Source organism: Mytilus galloprovincialis, chromosome 12 (genome assembly GCF_965363235.1).
Source record: "Mytilus galloprovincialis chromosome 12, xbMytGall1.hap1.1, whole genome shotgun sequence".
NCBI classification, from domain to species: domain Eukaryota; kingdom Metazoa; phylum Mollusca; class Bivalvia; order Mytilida; family Mytilidae; genus Mytilus; species Mytilus galloprovincialis.
This window is the reverse complement of record NC_134849.1, coordinates 26,478,422-26,496,924: the sequence shown is the minus strand read 5'-3', so window position 1 is coordinate 26,496,924 and position 18,503 is coordinate 26,478,422. Positions and strand designations below refer to the sequence as shown.

The 18,503-nt window shown below is 32.0% G+C and overlaps 1 protein-coding gene across 1 annotated transcript; it reads right to left on the bottom strand.

The window, feature by feature from the left end:
• Nucleotides 1-966: 966 nt before the first annotated feature.
• Nucleotides 967-11,358, bottom strand: LOC143054781 (uncharacterized). Its single transcript, XM_076227832.1, has 9 exons — nucleotides 11,221-11,358; nucleotides 9,396-9,527; nucleotides 7,515-7,694; nucleotides 6,956-7,155; nucleotides 4,490-5,056; nucleotides 3,719-3,873; nucleotides 2,994-3,135; nucleotides 2,123-2,267; nucleotides 967-1,149 (listed from the first exon to the last, which is right to left on the bottom strand). The coding sequence occupies exons 5-9, from the start codon at nucleotides 4,598-4,600 to the stop codon at nucleotides 1,055-1,057; spliced, it is 648 nt and encodes a 215-aa protein (XP_076083947.1). The 5' UTR covers nucleotides 4,601-5,056; nucleotides 6,956-7,155; nucleotides 7,515-7,694; nucleotides 9,396-9,527; nucleotides 11,221-11,358; the 3' UTR covers nucleotides 967-1,054.
• Between the last annotated feature and the right edge of the window lie 7,145 nt (nucleotides 11,359-18,503).

The following is an 18,503-nucleotide window of genomic DNA, read 5'->3' as shown; positions in this document are numbered from 1 at the left end:
ATACATGTACTTGTAAATGATAAAACTAGTATACAAACATATTGACAAGGATTGTTATTCCCGTATTGTTGTTTAAAACCTGCACAATTACCCCAAATTGTAAAAGATTTCGACAAAAACGACAAACAAAAAAGGAGTTATAATTCATGATACATGTACATGTAATACAAAGCCAATAAGAATCATGAAAAATATTTGACAGAAAACTTATCCACCATTACTGCGTTCACCTGAAGGCCGTATGGTGACCAACTGTTGTTAATTTCTGTGTCATTTGGTCTCTTGTGAATAAGCAACACGACGTCCACATTATCATTTGTATATTCATAATGATTAAAAATAGATATTACAACCTACAATCGACTCATCTGTATAATGACAAACAAGTAAACACATGGTTTGTATATCTTGACAACTTTCACCATTCCAAAACATCTCATAAAGTTGCACGAGAAATATGTATTTTATCTGTTAAACTTATTCTGCCTTGAAATAAACCTCATCTTTCCGTTAATGAAGAAACGTTTACCAGCCGAAACACATGATCATAATTCAATTTTCATCAATTTAAAGAAGTTGGGAACGAAACAATGAAACAATTCAGAGACAAGTTTCCATTGGCTAATATTTTTACATCACAAGTGACGGAAAGTTACTTATTAATCAGTTGTTTACCTTTCTATAATATGTACATTTAAGAAATAGAACGAACTAACATCATCGTTAAAAGTTATAATTTCCAACGTTATTTGTCTCTGATTGAGAGATGTCGCATTGCAACTATACCATATCGTCAGTTTTGTTCAATTGATTGCATTCACAACTACTTTTCAATCTGGATAATTACTATCCTGAAGATAAAATATTGTCTAGACACATGTTTAAAGAGGGTATATGTTATCCTTTAGACATGTTTGTGTTCACTTTTATTGTTTTGAATTGACGAATGCCATACAACATATGTTTTCAACAAATAAGATATTTTGTAACAGTTTTATTCATTACGTAGTTGGTGAAATGATATGTAGCTTGTCATTGTTTGTAGCATCATGTTTCACCATAGAGACTTTTGGTCCACATTCTTTTTATTTTTCCTACCAATCTCAGGATTAAATATATGATGTGACTGTTGATTGTACGGGAAAAGATCTAAAAGAAAGAAATCAAAATCAATGAATTTTATTACAAATCTTTCTGTTATTCTGTAAATCGTTAAACATATAAATGCTAGAAGAAATGTGTTTTCTAATATTTTAAGTCAACGTAAAGGTAGACACATCCGGTAGCCAAGACAGTTATCAGTAAATATTTACTTGGTCAAGAAGCAATTTAAAGGTCGAGTTAAGACACAAATATCCAATTCCTTCTTCGCATGCTTTATCCCTTTTTTATTACAAACTCAAGACATTTAATGGTTTTTTTTTCAAATTGGAACTTGGATTGAAAATTGTCTTATTGACACTCTTATCGCATCGTTTTATATCTCTCAATCGTTAACATTTGGAAACAAATGCAACTAAAACACACGCGGGGCTGTGTAACCGAAATAGGCCTAAAGCATAAGTCAAATTTATATAAGGACAACTTTACTTGAAGTAGTTGGAAAGCTAGTTTTTTTATTCTTTTGTTTAATTTATCAACGAATAATTTAAGGATTTAATCCACTATTTTGTAAATAAGAAAATGTCCATACCAAGTTAGGAATATGACAGTTGTAAGCAATTCGTTTGATGTGTTTTATTAAATGGTTTTGCCATTTCATTAGGGACTTTCTGTTTATCATTTTCCTCGGAGTTCAGAATTTTTGTGATTTTACTTTTTGTTGTAAATACCGAATCATTGACTACATGCACGTAGTTGATCCTATTCTTTAACATTTACAAACTATGATACCAGCACTTGATACTACTATTGGAATTTAAATATATGTTAACTGTAAAATCAATTCAACAGTAGGCATTGTTTGTACGTAGATCCAAAGCTGACATCTTTTTGTTTATAAGGTTTAATGAAGCTTAAGGTTGTTTCTCTTTGATATATTGATGTTGGCGAACATACGTTTATACTAAAAACTTAAGCATGCATGTCTGGTAGCGAAAGAAAAAAGTCGCTAATTACTTACTCTTTGAAGAACTTAAACTATCGAATGAGTCCATTGACGATCTGTTAGCGTTTGTAGTGCCTTGACTCCCTTGGTCTGAACTATTGACTGATTTGTCATCACTACGTTTATTTTTTCTGTTTATTGCAGGAGCAGGGTCTTGCTTCTGCAAAAATGTTTTAAAACATCGAAAACCATACTAGTTGTGCTTGTTATTACAAAACAGCTTCATTTATTGGTCAAATGTTTAATTTTAAAAATAAATCTGATTTCAACTTACAGGAAAATTAAAAATAAAATAATGTTTAATATCTTTCAATTACTTACACATTTTGATTTTGTTACACGTATAATGTTGTTTTGTCTTCAACTTTCTTTTCAGTATTTTCTTGTATGCTTATATTTCCTTAGTCTTATTTGAATTAACTTTTTTGGAACTTTGTGTCCTCAATGCTCTTCCACATGTTCCACCTTTTACTTCTTTGGCTTTATAACTATATTGATCTGAGCGTCACTGATAGGTCTTATATAGACGTATCTGTCGTATCAAATTATAAGCCTGTACCTTTGATAACTATGTGTGCTTGCAAATAATGAATGTCGTTTCGGAATGGGACATCCGGAAATTACTATGCAATTGCGTCTACTTAATTTTGATATCTGATAACTAATTTCAATATTCAAAGAAATACCTACTTCTTCATTAAAATGTTACTCGACTAGTTGACACATTTAAATATTTTAAACTTCACCAGAACTAAAATTATTGTTTTAATTTTTCCATCTTTACAATACATTTTAAATCAATCCTTTCTTTCTATATTCATTGAACGGTACCCTTATTCCTCTTTCCAGGAATACTCATACTTTAGCACTAAATTATTTAACTAACCTCTGACACACTTTTACTTTGATACTTATTTACACTCCAAGGATCGTCTGTCGAAAAAAAATCAGATTTGACTTTAGCTTTTCTTTCCTGTGCAGCCTTTATTCTATCAGCTCTCTTCTGGACTTCTGTCCTTTTGTCAATTCTACAACAGACAAAAATAACTGATATTTAATGAATTACTGTGATATTTTTTTTCTGTTTTTGAAGAAATAAATTCAAAATTTGGGATGCACACTAAAAAGCCCGCTTACCTCGTTTTGAAAAGTGTTTATCACATTTTTTAGGTTATTTCATATGGACAGAAAAAACAGTAAAGTAAATTCTTATAATTCAATTCTAAATTCCATTTCAAAAGAGTTGATCATGAAATAAACGTTGATGACGTCACGGTTAAATATGATGTCTATGAGCTGATATACACAAAACTTTTATCAAACCGGAAGCAGTGTTTCATCAAAAATTTAAAAAAAACACACATACGACTGTAATATCAGACTCCTGTTTAAAACCAAATGTACAGTACACCTCATCTAAGGTTTCATGAAGTCCACCCTGATCACACTTTGAAAGATGTATATATTTATATTAGTCTTATACTATATATTTTCTATATATTTGATCACGGTGTGCTCTGTATGTCAAAATGGAGGTCTGTTATATATATATTAGTATAAACAACCATTTGAAAGTTATTTGAGAGTCTCATAAGAGAACTTATTACTTACTCTGCACAAGGTCTGCAATATCTAATGCACAGCTTTGTTATCAGGACAGCATTCATCATCAGAACTATCCCTGCTAATAGATACCAGTACCCATTGTCAGGGTATGTTTCAGTCTTGAAAGGACGTTCAGTAGTAGTTGATGACGTTGTAGTTGTCTAAAAAATATAACACATCAATGTGAGAGAATTTCAAAAATTAATAGCTATATACAACGGTGAAAAGGGACCATTTGATTTGTTTGTTTCACTTTTGCGTAGAGAAAATAATGTGGACGGGTATTGGATGGGCAGAAAATCAACGCATTTAACTTTCAAATAGGTTTTTTTTTCTCTGTGCGCATGTCTGGTGTATTTTTTGGAGAAGTCGGGGTTCGATGTGATATGTTCTTTTTTTATTATATTCTATGTTATATTTCATAAAATATCTATTTCAACTAAATGTTCGTATTTCATGTAGGTTTCAATGAAAGTTGAGTTGGTTGACTGTCAATTACACTTATAACCGCGTTTGTACTAACATGAGCAACATGGCGGTTTCCACCTGTGAATCAGGATAGGCTTACCCTTCGGAGCACCTTAGATAATCCCAACTTGTTGTAATGGTTCAGTCTTTTGTTTTCTATTTTGTGTGTTGTGTGCTATTGTTTGTGTGGTGGTCTTTTTTTCTGTTTAGCCATGGTGTTGTCTGTTTATTTTTAGTTTATTTTTCATTTATTGCCTCTTTTATAGATAGTTTTTTATGTTTAGAACAATACGTTTCCCTTTTCCCTACCTCTGGGAAAATCAGTGACAAGGTAGAATATCCCACAAGTCCTCCACCATCAGTTGCACTTAAAGTCAAGATCACTGTCTGGCCGTAATTAAAGGATGCAGAAATATCCATGGCCACAGTTATTGTCCCATTTTCATCGATATTGAAATAGCTATTCCCTAAACCTGATTTATCCAAGCCGTAGGTTATTGTATTTCAAGTTTCTGTAATGTCTCCATCCGATGCCGATACATTGATTAGTATCGTTCCAATATCTTCTGTTGGAAATAAGAATACATTGTAGTAATCTCGCTCACATATCGGTGTAAAGTCATTAGTGTCTGCTATGTTTATAGTTAAAAAAGCTGTATCAGTCAAACCTCCTGGATCTGTTACGGTGACATTGCATTCAGTGACCGGTGGATGACCAATATCAGAATCAAAATCGCCGCCAAAATAAACATCGCCTGTACTTTCGTCCATTTCAAAATATGTTGTATTATATCCATTACAGTCCAATGTGTATCTTAAAGTTTCATTTTCTGGATCTGATGCATCAATATTAGGTGATGACAGAAGTGTTTCTCCCTGGAATTGAAATTTCTTTAACATACATTGTACCAACATAATAATCTAACAGTCAATGTAACGTATATTATTTTTGATATATACTGCTACGTTACATTACTTATATAGTAATACAGATCGGATTTGAATTACACAAATTTTACTCCTAAAAATATAGAAATAAAAATATGCTCATGATACAGTAATAAATGAAGGGGAAATCTATGTTGATATTCACATTATAAAAAAAATGATTTCCTTTTAATCAAATATGTAGATACCGTTTAGGGTGCTTTAAGGCTACGTGAACTTGCACTCTTTTATCACTACATTGTAGCCTATCAACAATAAGGTTATGAGCTCCCTTAATCTGTGACCTTCTGCTTACAAAATGAATGTTTTAGCAATGTTCGAATGACAAAGAACTGAAATCAACATTACACATATTTCTTTTCTGTCAAAATCAAGAATTGGTTTATTAAAATAATGTGTGTGTGTGTGTGTGTCTCAACTTATAAGGAACGTGTTCTCTGTGTATTAAATTTGTAATAACATAACATTGCATAAGGAAAGGATTACAAATATGTAGGTCTGTCGTGTCTGAAATACAATGACACACCTTAAAGGTACAAATGGTTCTGCATTTCGACAATTGGTATCTCTTTGGTGATACTTGGGGCCACAATATTTGAAAATACAAAATTTATAGGGCTTATTTAACCAACACAAAATGTATAGCCAAATCCGGGCAAGGGTCTACATTAATGAATTTAAAATAATTTCCCAAAATTGTGTATAAGAAAAATTAAATTACACACTATTTGTAAGGTGTTGCCAGTACCAAAGGTCTGGCTACTGGCTGGTGATATGTTTGAAACCTTATCTTACCTAAGTAGCAAAATTATCGACCTAGTGGTGTAAGGATATTTTGACTAGTTTTCACAATTTGGGGCTACGTGTATTTTGTACATGGATTATTTCTTCGATAACAGTTACTTGTAGGTGTACTTATAATATATTTTGTATTGTGCACTTCTAAAAAATTGTTTTGCATTTGTGATTTCGGGTTTTTATAGTTGACTATGCGGTATTGGATTTGCTCATTGTTGAAGTCCGTAAGGTGACATATAGCTCATTGGTATTCATACCACATCTTCTCTTTTATAGTCATAAATACTAATTGTCTGTATAAACCAATCAGACTTAAACTCAAAAATGAGTTTACTAGTTTTCGGGCTATAAAAATGCAATCAATATTGCTAATCAAATTACAATCAAATAAAGACAAAGCAGCAGTTGTTGGTGAATATAATTCAACTATAAATGCTGGGCAACGGAAAAGTTAAAACATATAAAGAATGGAAAAACATAAAAAATAAATTAGGAATAGAAAATAATAAGTTGCTCTTAAATACGGAATCGAGAAAATTGGCTAAAAAGAATTAAGAATACACAAAAATAGACAAAAAGAATTAGGTACAGAGAAAAATTGACCAAAAAAAATTCAATATAGTGAAAAATGGACAAAAAATAATTCCGAATAGAGAAAGATAAATTAAAAAAAAAATAAGAATAGAGATAAATGGACAAAAAGAAACAAGAATAGAGAAAAGTTGACAAAAAAATTAAGAGTAGAGAAAAAAGGTCTACACAATAAGAAAATATATACTTATATGAAGTACACCATCCAAACCCTCATAACTGTATGAATAACAATGTTTTTGAATTGCATAAAGGAAATGCGTATGCGTTAAATCATTGTTAGTGATTGTAAACCAAAACATTAAGCGTTTAAGACCATATATATTATTGGAAAGTATAAACAGATACATAAAACCTTCTACATATATGTTGGTTAGAACTTTGACTGCATTAAATGGTAAAAAGGTATTGACATGAATTAAACATTATCGTACGTACCACATTCTCTGTGTCATTTAAAACGTAATGGGTATTACTGAGTGTTGGAACATCGTTCACATTTACAATAGAGATTGTGACAGTTGTTGTTGCAGTGTCTTTAGTATCAGTGGCTCTCACAACGAAGCGGAAGTTGGTAGCAAACCCAACATAGAACAGATTGTCGTAGTCAAATTCTGCAACAGTTGAAATCTGTCCACCTGAAAAAAGTAGTGTTATGACAAAAGGTTAATTTAGTTACCAATGAAATAGTGAGACGGTGAGAAATTCCCTAGTTTTTGTTCTTACTTGGTGAATTTCCCCTAATATGGTGTTGTGGTCAAATACAAACGAGTCATTCCATGCTATAAATCATTTTCAGAATAAGTAATAAATGAGTAACTTTTCATTCATGAGGTCAATGTTTTTTTATGAATATATATCAGGCCATAAATTAACTATTTAATATCAGTGTATCAAAAGATGTAAGCCAAACGCGTGCAGATGATTTAAAATGTTTATTTATGAAATGATGTTCACTACAATTTGAATAATAATATTAACTAAATAAAATACTTACTCGCTGAATCTATAGCAAAGTAACTGTTTGTAGTCGGTGTCCATGAATATGTAACGACGTCTACCGAATCAAGATCTGTTGTAAAATATGTATATAAAAGTGTACCTACAGCGGTATTTTCTTCTACCCCAATTTTTAGGTCAGATTCAGCATTGGCGAAAACCGGAATATCATTAATGTCTGAAAGAAAGAAAAACTTGTGATCTAACAAGAAAAATAAATACCCAGTGCTGTTCAAGCACCAATTGGCGAAAAGACACTGAGGTAAACACTTTATTAGAAATAAGATAAACAGCTGCGCCATGAGCTCATGATACGCCCGTCGTCTTGTGTGTGAAGTTTTATTCAACAATCACAAATTGTTTCTGAGATACGGTGCGACACATGAAATCCCCCTTTTATACAAAATACTCAATAACTGTAAAATAAAATTTTGAATCATCACAAAAAGGTATACAGATCTTATTATTAATAAAACTGTAAGAAGTGTGTAAATTTTAAAGCAATAATCATTTATGGTTTTTAATATACGGTGTGAAACCCGTACCCCCCCCCCCCCCTTTCCCCCCTTTTATAAAAAAACCTCCATAACTCTAAAATTAAATTTTGAATTATCACCAAAAAGTATACAGATAATCAGATTAATATAACTAAGAAGTGTGTAAAGTTTTAAGCAATAGTCATAAATCATAAAACACCTCAAATTTGAAGGTTTTTTTTCACCAAAAAGAATACAGATCATTTGATCATCATAAGAAACAACTATTTTAAGTTTCATGAAATTTGGATGAGTGGTTCTCGAGTTAAGGTGCGACATGTTTACGCCGAATAGACAGACGGACAGACAGACGGACGGACGCAGGACATTTATATTCCATAATACGTTCCGTCAAAATTTCGACAGGCGTATACATCCTTATCAAATAAAAGACAATAGAAAACATTAAAGACCATACTCAGAACAATTGAAAATTGAAAAATGATTTCAATTGTGAATTCGACAAATCTCGATTGCTTTACTCAACATAAAACATAACCGAATGCTCGCTCTCTTTTAGTCAGCATACCAAAATCGAATTTCAAAGTATAAGAAATCAATGAGAATGTGCCTAACATGTCTGCATTATGTAGACACATTACAACTCATCACCATTGAGCTGCTGACCAATCATCAAATAATTCTACTTAGCCATTTAAGATAAATTGTGAGTATTGAAGGAATAAAACAACAACAAAAAACCGCAAATTATTTGAAAATAGAAAGAAAAAATGTTTTAGTCATTTTTATTATAAACTTTAATCATTGTTAATATCAGGATTATGTTGATCTTTTAAAGATATGTGTTATACAGGTGATACTGACACAAATGAATACTAGTACTATTCTTTTTTCTAGTCTGAAGTTAAAAACTCATCAGAGATGCAAGACATACTTTGGTAATAAAACCACATGTTGTTTTCTTAACAACACTCACAAATGGAACCCGCAGTATAACAGTTGGGAAGCAACAACCAATACAATCTTGAAGATATTTGAAATTCAAAAGCCTTATTCAAAGAATAAATAATGTCATCCATGTGTAAGTATATATTCGTGACCTACTGATCAAAAGAATGTTTTAAATTTTAAAAAAATGCCTCTTAAAATTTAGCAAGATAAATCGTTATTGATCCAGAGATCAAAGTGGAACCCGTTGTCATGTTTCATTTAAAACGGTAAAATAAATATATGAAGAACCAAACTCGTATAAATGACCTTTACTATATGTTTCATGGCACAAAACGTCTCCAGTTTATCACAGTATAAAAACAATGTTGCATACAAGCACACATATAAATTATATCTTATTTATGACAATCATTTTAAATCAGATTTCTTACTTTCTACATAAACGCTAAGAACCTTCGACCCCACTGTAGTGTCACCATCGTTCACTGTTACGTGTATATCAAAAGCAGGTACTTGTATTGTGGAAAAATCAACATTGGTTTTTATATCTGCTCCTGTTGATGCTTGAAATAAAAGATAACTTATCAATCAAAATCTTCACAAACTTTTGTCTGTTTATTGTTTGTTGAAATAAAAATATGATTGTTTGAAAGAGGTTTAAAAATACAAATATCCGTTGTACTGTGTTTTTGGATTGGTTGTCTGTATACATGTCATAACAGATTTTAGATTTTTTTAAACAAGACATTTGAATGAACCATTGTATGTAAAAACCAACGTCCGCTTTAGATTTTCTACTTTTTTTTTATTTAATTTCTCGTTTTTTGTTTTGCCTTTATGCTTGTTTCGTGTTGCCGGAACTTAATATTTTTTTTCAAAAATAGCATGTTTATGTTCTATTTAATTTTCTATCCCAATTTTGGGGCTGTACATTTTGTATTTAGTCATTATGCTAAGCATCACAACGGTTTTAATATATTTTTTTTTTACATGCCATACATTGTTGGGTAAACAAAGTTTTGAAATCTCCTTTGGTATTGTTATAATAAACAAAGTAATGAGCTATGCATTGTGATGAATATTCTTGCATAAACATACTTAATAAATAATAACATACTAGTTAGCGTTTATCATTTTGTTAATGGTTGTATCCTTGTGAATTTATTTGATAACTGTGAGTGCAAAAGGGTTATCCTTTCTGTCTCAATTATCGGATTTGTTTGAAAAATTGCGATATTAAATAATTCAATTTGGAAACAGAGGACAGAGACGCGATAAGTATCCATGAAAATGAGCTATAGTATTGTAAGCATCTCTAAAGTCACATGTTATTTCACGTAAGGTTTACAAACAGAAAATAGCATTGTATTATTTGCGTGATTTAAGGATTTAGTTTCATAAGGTGCGTTTAAATCTCAACATAAGAAGGGATATAATTACGATACTGTTGTCAAGTCATTAAAGATTGCATATTTTGGCGTTAATATTGAGTCACTGATAAGGTCTTTGCATCGGAACTAAAAACAGTTGTTGGCATGACACGGGTTATGTTCTTCTCATATATGTTATGATGGTATGATACTAAACCCCTAACGGGAAGGATTGTGCCTGATGTTCATATGATGAAATCATAATCTTTCAGTCAGTTTAATTGAAGTCTGGAGCTGGCATGTCAGTTTACTGCTAGTAGTCTGTTGTTATTTATGTATTATTGTCATTTTGTTTATGTTCTTTGGTTACATCTTCTGACATCAGACTCGGATTTCTCTTGAACTGAATTTTAATGTGCGTATTGTTATGCGTTTACTTTACTACATTGGTTAGAGGTATAGGGGGAGGGTTGAGATCTCACAAACATGTTTAACCCCGCCGTATTTTTGCGCCTGTCCCAAGTCAGGAGCCTCTGGCCTTTGTTAGTCTTGTATTATTTTAATTTTAGTTTCTTGTGTACAATTTGGAAATTAGTATCATGGCGTTTATTATCACTGGACTAGTATATATTTGTTTGGGGGCCAGCTGAAGGACGCCTCCGGGTGCGGGAATTTCTCGCTACATTGAAGACCTGTTGTTGACCCTCTGCTGTTGTTTTTTATTTGGTCGGGTTGTTGTCTCTTTGACACATTCCCCATTTCCATTCTCAATTTTATGTAATAACCGTGGTTGACCAAATGTAGAACGTAATGACCTATATGACTAAAAATAACCTAGAACAATAAACAGTTTTTAAGATTTTTATTTTACTCCTAAAATATTTACTTGTTGTTCGGGAGAAAGGACATGACGCTGAAGGTTCGCATGTGATTCCATATGACAGTGACGTTCTAGCAGTATCGGCGTCAGTTACAACAATAGGAATCGTAAAACCGGAACTTGTGGAGTGTTGAGGCAGGATCTCTTCACCTAGATATATAATGTAAATACAAAACTATTTTCAAAAACTTACCAATACAGTAATGATCCATATATTTTACTTACTAAAAGGATAATTAATTTAGAAAGTTGTTTACCTTTAAATTTATCAATAACTTACCTAGTACAAATGTACTACTGATTGCTTATCCAATTAGAATTGATTCATAATGCAGTTATGAGAGAAAAAATGAATAACAATGAAATCATATGCGCAGATAGAATGACCGGAACAACGAATATAGCTCTCATTTGGTTCTTTTATCTCTGCTGTTAATATGCAATTTCAGGATGATATCGTATGCCAGTCGTATATTTCAACATCTTTCAGAATTTGAAGCCAATTTGGTGCCATTTTCGGGGTGAAATGTTATTGCAGATGAATTGCCTTTTAATAAATGAAGAGCGTTATCATATGAACATTTTACAAATAAGATCGATGCATTTTGGTTACATTTTAACGTTGTTTTACAAACTTTGCAAGTGGTGTATTTATTGACAATCATTTACGAACAATGAGTTTATTATCAACTACATCTTTCAATTAATATCCATGTTATCTTTCGAAATGGTTTTCTCCAAAAGTGACTTTATGACATTTTCAGACTTTTTTCTGTCAATTTTGAAGACACAGTTGTCTTTCGTTCATATCATCAAAATCATGAACTCGAAGAATTACAGCGTCCCCTTATGGTCTGGTCCATGCGGTCATTGTCCTCCAATGTTGCAATCGAGGTGAGTGAAAAATAAAGACTGGATTATTTGGGTTTACAAAAACATGAAAAAAAGCAAACACCAATGTTGTCGTATGCTAACAAAAAATGATGACTATTCTGTGTATAAAATAAATCGTCAATTTTGTCTAAAATGTACCTTGATTAAAGGAATGTTTCTGGTTAGAATAGATAAATACTTACGTGGAAGGTCTGTAAATTCAGGTGGTATGTTTTTAATTACATAAACCATTAAGTGTCCTTCATCAGAGGGTTGTCTACCATCTGTACACGTGACACTTACGCCATATCTCACTACACTGTCATAATCGAGGCTTCTGTGTCTTGGTATATATACATAGTATATACCATATTCTTAAAAAAAACATAAATAGTGATCAAATTTGATTATATTCAAGTACATTTTTTTAAATCAACATAACAAAGTCGAATGGATAAAAAAGTATTCTACTATATACATTGCATTATGGAATGCTTTTTCGATATTGGTTTATTTATCAGGTGTGTACAAAATGGAGAGACGTGCAGAAAAGGATCTGACATTAAAGTTCGTCTCAAACCCAGAAGAAAACCAATGATCATATCACTATTTTGGTTGTAGCATTCAAAATATTTCATTTTATGTTGTTTAATCGAAGACGATTCGTTTAAAAAAAAACTGTCATTAAAATTGATTGTAATACTAGTTTTGTTGTTAACGATCACATTCTAATAAACCCGAACAAGCTTGACCAGCTTGGACTTAAAGTGAAAATGGACCCATTGAGGTAATCATTTAAGCCAAAAGAAGTTACTCATAAATAGATAAAAAGTATGTAATAACTATGTATATGTATAGATTATATTATTGTATATTTTCAATTGTTCAGAGGGCATCAGGGGAGATGGGTATTGTACTAATAAACTCATCATAGATACCAGGAATAAAATTTAATATTTACGCCAGACGCGCGTTTCGTCTACAAAAGACTCATCAGTGACGCTCGAATCAAAAATGTTATAAAGGCCAAATAAAGTAGGAAGTTGTAGAGCATTAAGGACCGAAAATTCCTAAAAGTTTTGCCAAATACAGCTAAGGTAATCTATTCCTGAGGTAGAAAAGCTTTAGTACTGATTTTACCCTCTTTAAATAAATTGTTTATTATTATCAAAAAGACAAATCAATATAATAACGAATAAATAGTAAGAGAATATAATGAACTCAAGTTCACGCATAGTCTAGTGTGTAAACAGGTCGAGCGTCTTCTGCTATGACAAAACAAAAATTAGTAAAACTACATGATTTCAAGAAAGTTTTATATATATACTTATATGATAGCCGCATAACATTCCATCACATTCACAAAAATGCATACATGCGTAACCTTCATGCTAATCCACACATCCAAACTGTTACAATCGGGAACAGAACACATACGATTAATTACAGAAGCGACGACTATTCTGATTAGAATGCAGAACATTTAGTTAGTGTCCTTAGATACAAATATATAAATGGAAAGTTTAATTTAAGTTAATAACTTGCGTTTATGTTGATTGAATTAATTTCAAATTCGAAAATAAACACAATGAAAACGATTTTTTAAAACATTTATTGTACCAGAATTCAATGATTGGTTCATTGCCTAAGTGCATATTATAGTCTCTACAGCTTTCCTTTACCGATACATCTTGTATCAAATATTGAAACATTCAGATCATGTATGCACATGTCATAAGTAAGGAACCTAAAGTTCAGTGGTTGTCGTTTACTGATGTGGTTCGTTTCTCGTTTTTCTATAGATTATACCGCAGTTTTCCCTGTTTAAATGGTTTTAAACTAGCCACTAGCCATTTTGAGGGACCTTTATAGCTACCTGTTTGGTGTTATTCAGAGCTTTGAATTACTTTAAAACAGTGTGACTTGAATAGTGAGTTGTCTCACTGGCACTACGACCGCATCTTTTAATATCTACTTATAGCAAATACACACCTCCAGGAGTTGCTGTTTCTTTAACCTCAAATACCGTATCGTTACTAAATGGAAGAACACTGTGAAGTTCACAGATCAAAGTCTCACCATCTATAGCGTCTATTGTATGTAAGAGCGTTTCAGCTTGATTGTTCTCACTGATTTCAACAGACATCGGCAATGACGTAATTATGGGTTTCTGGAATAAGAAATATGATTGATGCTTAGACAAATGTTATTGTAATTAACATTTATATAAAAAAATAGTTAAAATAAAAGTACTGACCTCCAAGGCCAATTCAAAAAGGGGATTCCATAAAAACTCATAAAATGAACACTATTTTCATATTCCTGACTTGGTTAAGACATTTTTTTCAGAGAAAATAGTGGATTAAACCTGGTTTTATAGCTACATGAATCTAACCTTTAACTCGTTTTATAGTTGTGTATAGTTCTGTTACATAGACAACATTAGGAAAGCCACCAAAACAGATATAACAATTTTACTGATTTCACTGAGGTGATACAATGCAGTAACTTTCCACACTTCACAGAATCTATCATTTTGAGACATTATGTATTGTGTTGTCATGCTGACGGGTTGTGCAGTAGAACCAATGAATGACAAGGAAGCAACAACCCCTTAATCTATTTATAAAAAGCAGGTTTTTTTTACTAAATTACTAAACTTTAATCATATGGTGTATTTAAATTAAAATAGATTTCTCGTCCATCTGGTAGATCCATTCTATTCCACGTTCGATTTATTTTAAGTTTGTGTTTCGCAAATCGTAGGGAATACTAAGATGGTCAACGATTACTTTTCAATCTGGTAAATCTATTATATTCCATGTTCAATTAATTTCGCAGATTATGCTGGAATGATAAAACCTAATCATGATGATGGGAAATCTATTTAATCCATGTTCAATTAATGTTAGGTTAATATTTTGGCTATCGCAATCGATGTTTTGTTTTTGTTTGGATGGGCATTGTTTGTTTCTTCTGTCTTTTGCTCTGTTTGTTCATTTTCATCTTTTTTATTTATGATTGAATCCTCAGTTAAAATTCCGATCTGTATTTTAATTTACCTCGTTTCCTACGATGATTCTAAATGTAATTGTTTCCGAGTCGACACCACAACAGTCTCTGATCTGTGGATACAAGGACGTTGAAAATGAATTGGTGGTACTCAAACTGGACTTTACTTTTATTTGATCTACAATTGTTACAAATACATGGCAAAGTTAACTTTAAGTACATATATGCATTCCATGTTTTTAAAAAAAAGAGGTATACTGGTAAATTTCCTCCACTCATTTCACACTGGAGCCATATCAAACAATCTTCCATTCCGTTCTCCTTATGTTTCTGTTTGATAGCTATATATGTTTAATTGTTTGTTTTTACCTTTTTCATGCAATTAAAAAGAAAGAAGATAAAGTATGATTGTCAATCCATGAGACAACTATCAACAATAGACGAAATGATTAAGAAAAGCTCTAAAAGGCCAAAAAATGACAATTGTGAAACAATTCCAATGGGAAAACTAACGGTCTACTTTATGACCAAAACATTACCGAAAAAAATGTGTAACACATCAACAAACGACAACCACTGAATAACAGGCTCCTGACTTGGGACAGGCACATACATACAGAATGTGACGGGGTTAAACATGTAACGGGGATCCCAATCCTTCTCCTAACCTGGGATAGTGGTGTAACCGTACATAATAAGAACGAACTATAAAAATCTGTTGAAAGAGGCGTAACTCATTAGATGGATACAAATAGAAATACATCTAACAAAAACGCAGAGTTGGCCAGGTAATTGTATGACCCAAAAACAAATAGACACTAAGTACAGATCTGAGAGTACTCGCAGTTCCTGACAGCTAGGTCATAGCCACTAACAACTAATATAAAAATCATGCACCAAAGACTAAATTATCAATCAGTAGACAACTTACATCAAATGGGTTAGTGTAACCTTTTAGAATAGATTTATTCTAAGGATAGATAAGTTTACTAGGATCGTTTGTAAATTTTTAGGCACGGTAAACAACATCACCGTTAAAACGAGGATGTGCTATCCCGTTTAAGATAAGTTTTCTACAAGTACAACCCAACTTCAAACCCAAATCTTTATATCTTTGGACTAATTCAGTAAATGATTTTAGTAATGTGTGGTTACGATATCCCTGGCTAAATAATTTATCATTAGTACATAGCTTACGTTCGTTAAAATAAAAAACGTCACTACAGACACGGGAATAGCGAACGACTGGTGAAAAAGACACACCGTAAGATGGTGCAAAAGAAACATAATCAAATGGTATCGAAAAATCGTCCATTTTGTTGTTAAGTTAAGTATATAGTCTCCTGTGTAAAACCGGAAAATCTAAATCTGAGAGTTATCATCGTTTAAATTGATTTTCGCCGGTATATATTTTGATTTGTTTTATATGTGTTGCTGATTTAATCAATCAAATGCAATTAAGACGGGTCTTTACTGAGTTTAATTATAAACTGGGATTCATGAAAGTACAAAAACAATACTTCCAAAGTAAGATTGTTTAAATTTTTATCATAAACTTAATTAGTATAAGGATATTTTCAACCAAAACTGGCATAACAAAATAAAACGAAAAACAAAACATATGACTATGCGGTATGGGCTTCGCTAGTTGTTGAAGGCCGTACGATGACCTATAGTTGTTAATGTCTGTGTCAGTTTGGTCTTTTGTGGATAGTTGTCTCATTGGCAATCATACCACATTTTCTTTTTTTATACAAAAAGAAAGCCAATTCGTACTTTCTAGTTTTCAAGCAGAATTTTGTGTAATGTTGTTTGTTTTCTTCGTTGTTCGATTTTCTCCTTCGTTTTTGTTGTTTCTTATTCTACGATAATCCAATATTGATCAATTTATATCGATCTTGAACAATAACGTAATACACAATGTATATAAAACGTAAAATCACAAAAAATTACTGAATTCCTAGGAAAATTCAAAACGGAAAGTCCCCTATCAAATGCAAAATCAAAAGCTCAAACACATAAAACGAATGCATAACAAACATTATGTTCCTGACTTGGTACAGAATAAAGGCAACAGTAGTATACCGCTGTTTAAAACTCATAAATCCATGGACAAAAAACAAAATCGGGATAACAAACTAAAACCGAGGGAAACGCATTAAATATAAGAGAACAACGACATAACACTAAACTGTAACACATATAGACAAAATCCCACGAGAATAACAAATATAACATATATATATAACATCAAAACCAAATACATGAATTTGGGATAGACAAGTACCGTGACACGTCTTATCGCAATGTGAATTTACACTCAAAAATAAGAGAAAACAAACGACACAACGTTATAATGTAATACACACAGAAACGAACTATAATATAACAATGACCATATTCCTGATTTAGTACAGGGCATTTTTAAAGGAACAAATGGTGGGTTGAACCTGGTTTTGTGGCATGCCAAACCTCGCACTTTTATGGCCATGTGAAATATAACATCAAAATGACAACACAGGACTACAATATAAATAAATTGGAGAACACAATTGACAAAGAATCACACGAACAACAGCCAACAAAAGGCAACAAGTTGTATATAAAACGTAAAATCACAAAAAATTACTGAATTCCTAGGAAAATTCAAAACGGAAAGTCCCCTATCAAATGCAAAATCAAAAGCTCAAACACATAAAACGAATGCATAACAAACATTATGTTCCTGACTTGGTACAGAATAAAGGCAACAGTAGTATACCGCTGTTCAAAACTCATAAATCCATGGACAAAAAACAAAATCGGGATAACAAACTAAAACCGAGGGAAACGCATTAAATATAAGAGAACAACGACATAACACTAAAATGTAACACATATAGACAAAATCCCACGAGAATAACAAATATAACATATATATAACATCAAAACCAAATACATGAATTTGGGATAGACAAGTACCGTGACACGTCTTATCGCAATGTGAATTTACACTCAAAAATAAGAGAAAACAAACGACACAACGTTATAATGTAATACACACAGAAATGAACTATAATATAACAATGACCATATTCCTGACTTGGTACAGGGCATTTTTAAAGGAAAAAATGGTGGGTTGAACCTGGTTTTGTGGCATGCCAAACCTCGCACTTTTATGGCCATGTACAGGTATTTTCTTAAGTAGAAAATGGTGGATTTCAAATAAAATTCAAAATACGAAAATACGAAAACGTAAAAAAATGACCAGACAGACTTCGGATATCATTATAAATGCCAACTCCTTAACAACAAGAATGAAATTGGAAACAAATCATATCTACTAACCAAGAGATGCCGTGCATGTTACGTTTTATTAATCTGACAGTGGATTTCAGCTTCCCAATTGGGAACGTTCCATTTCT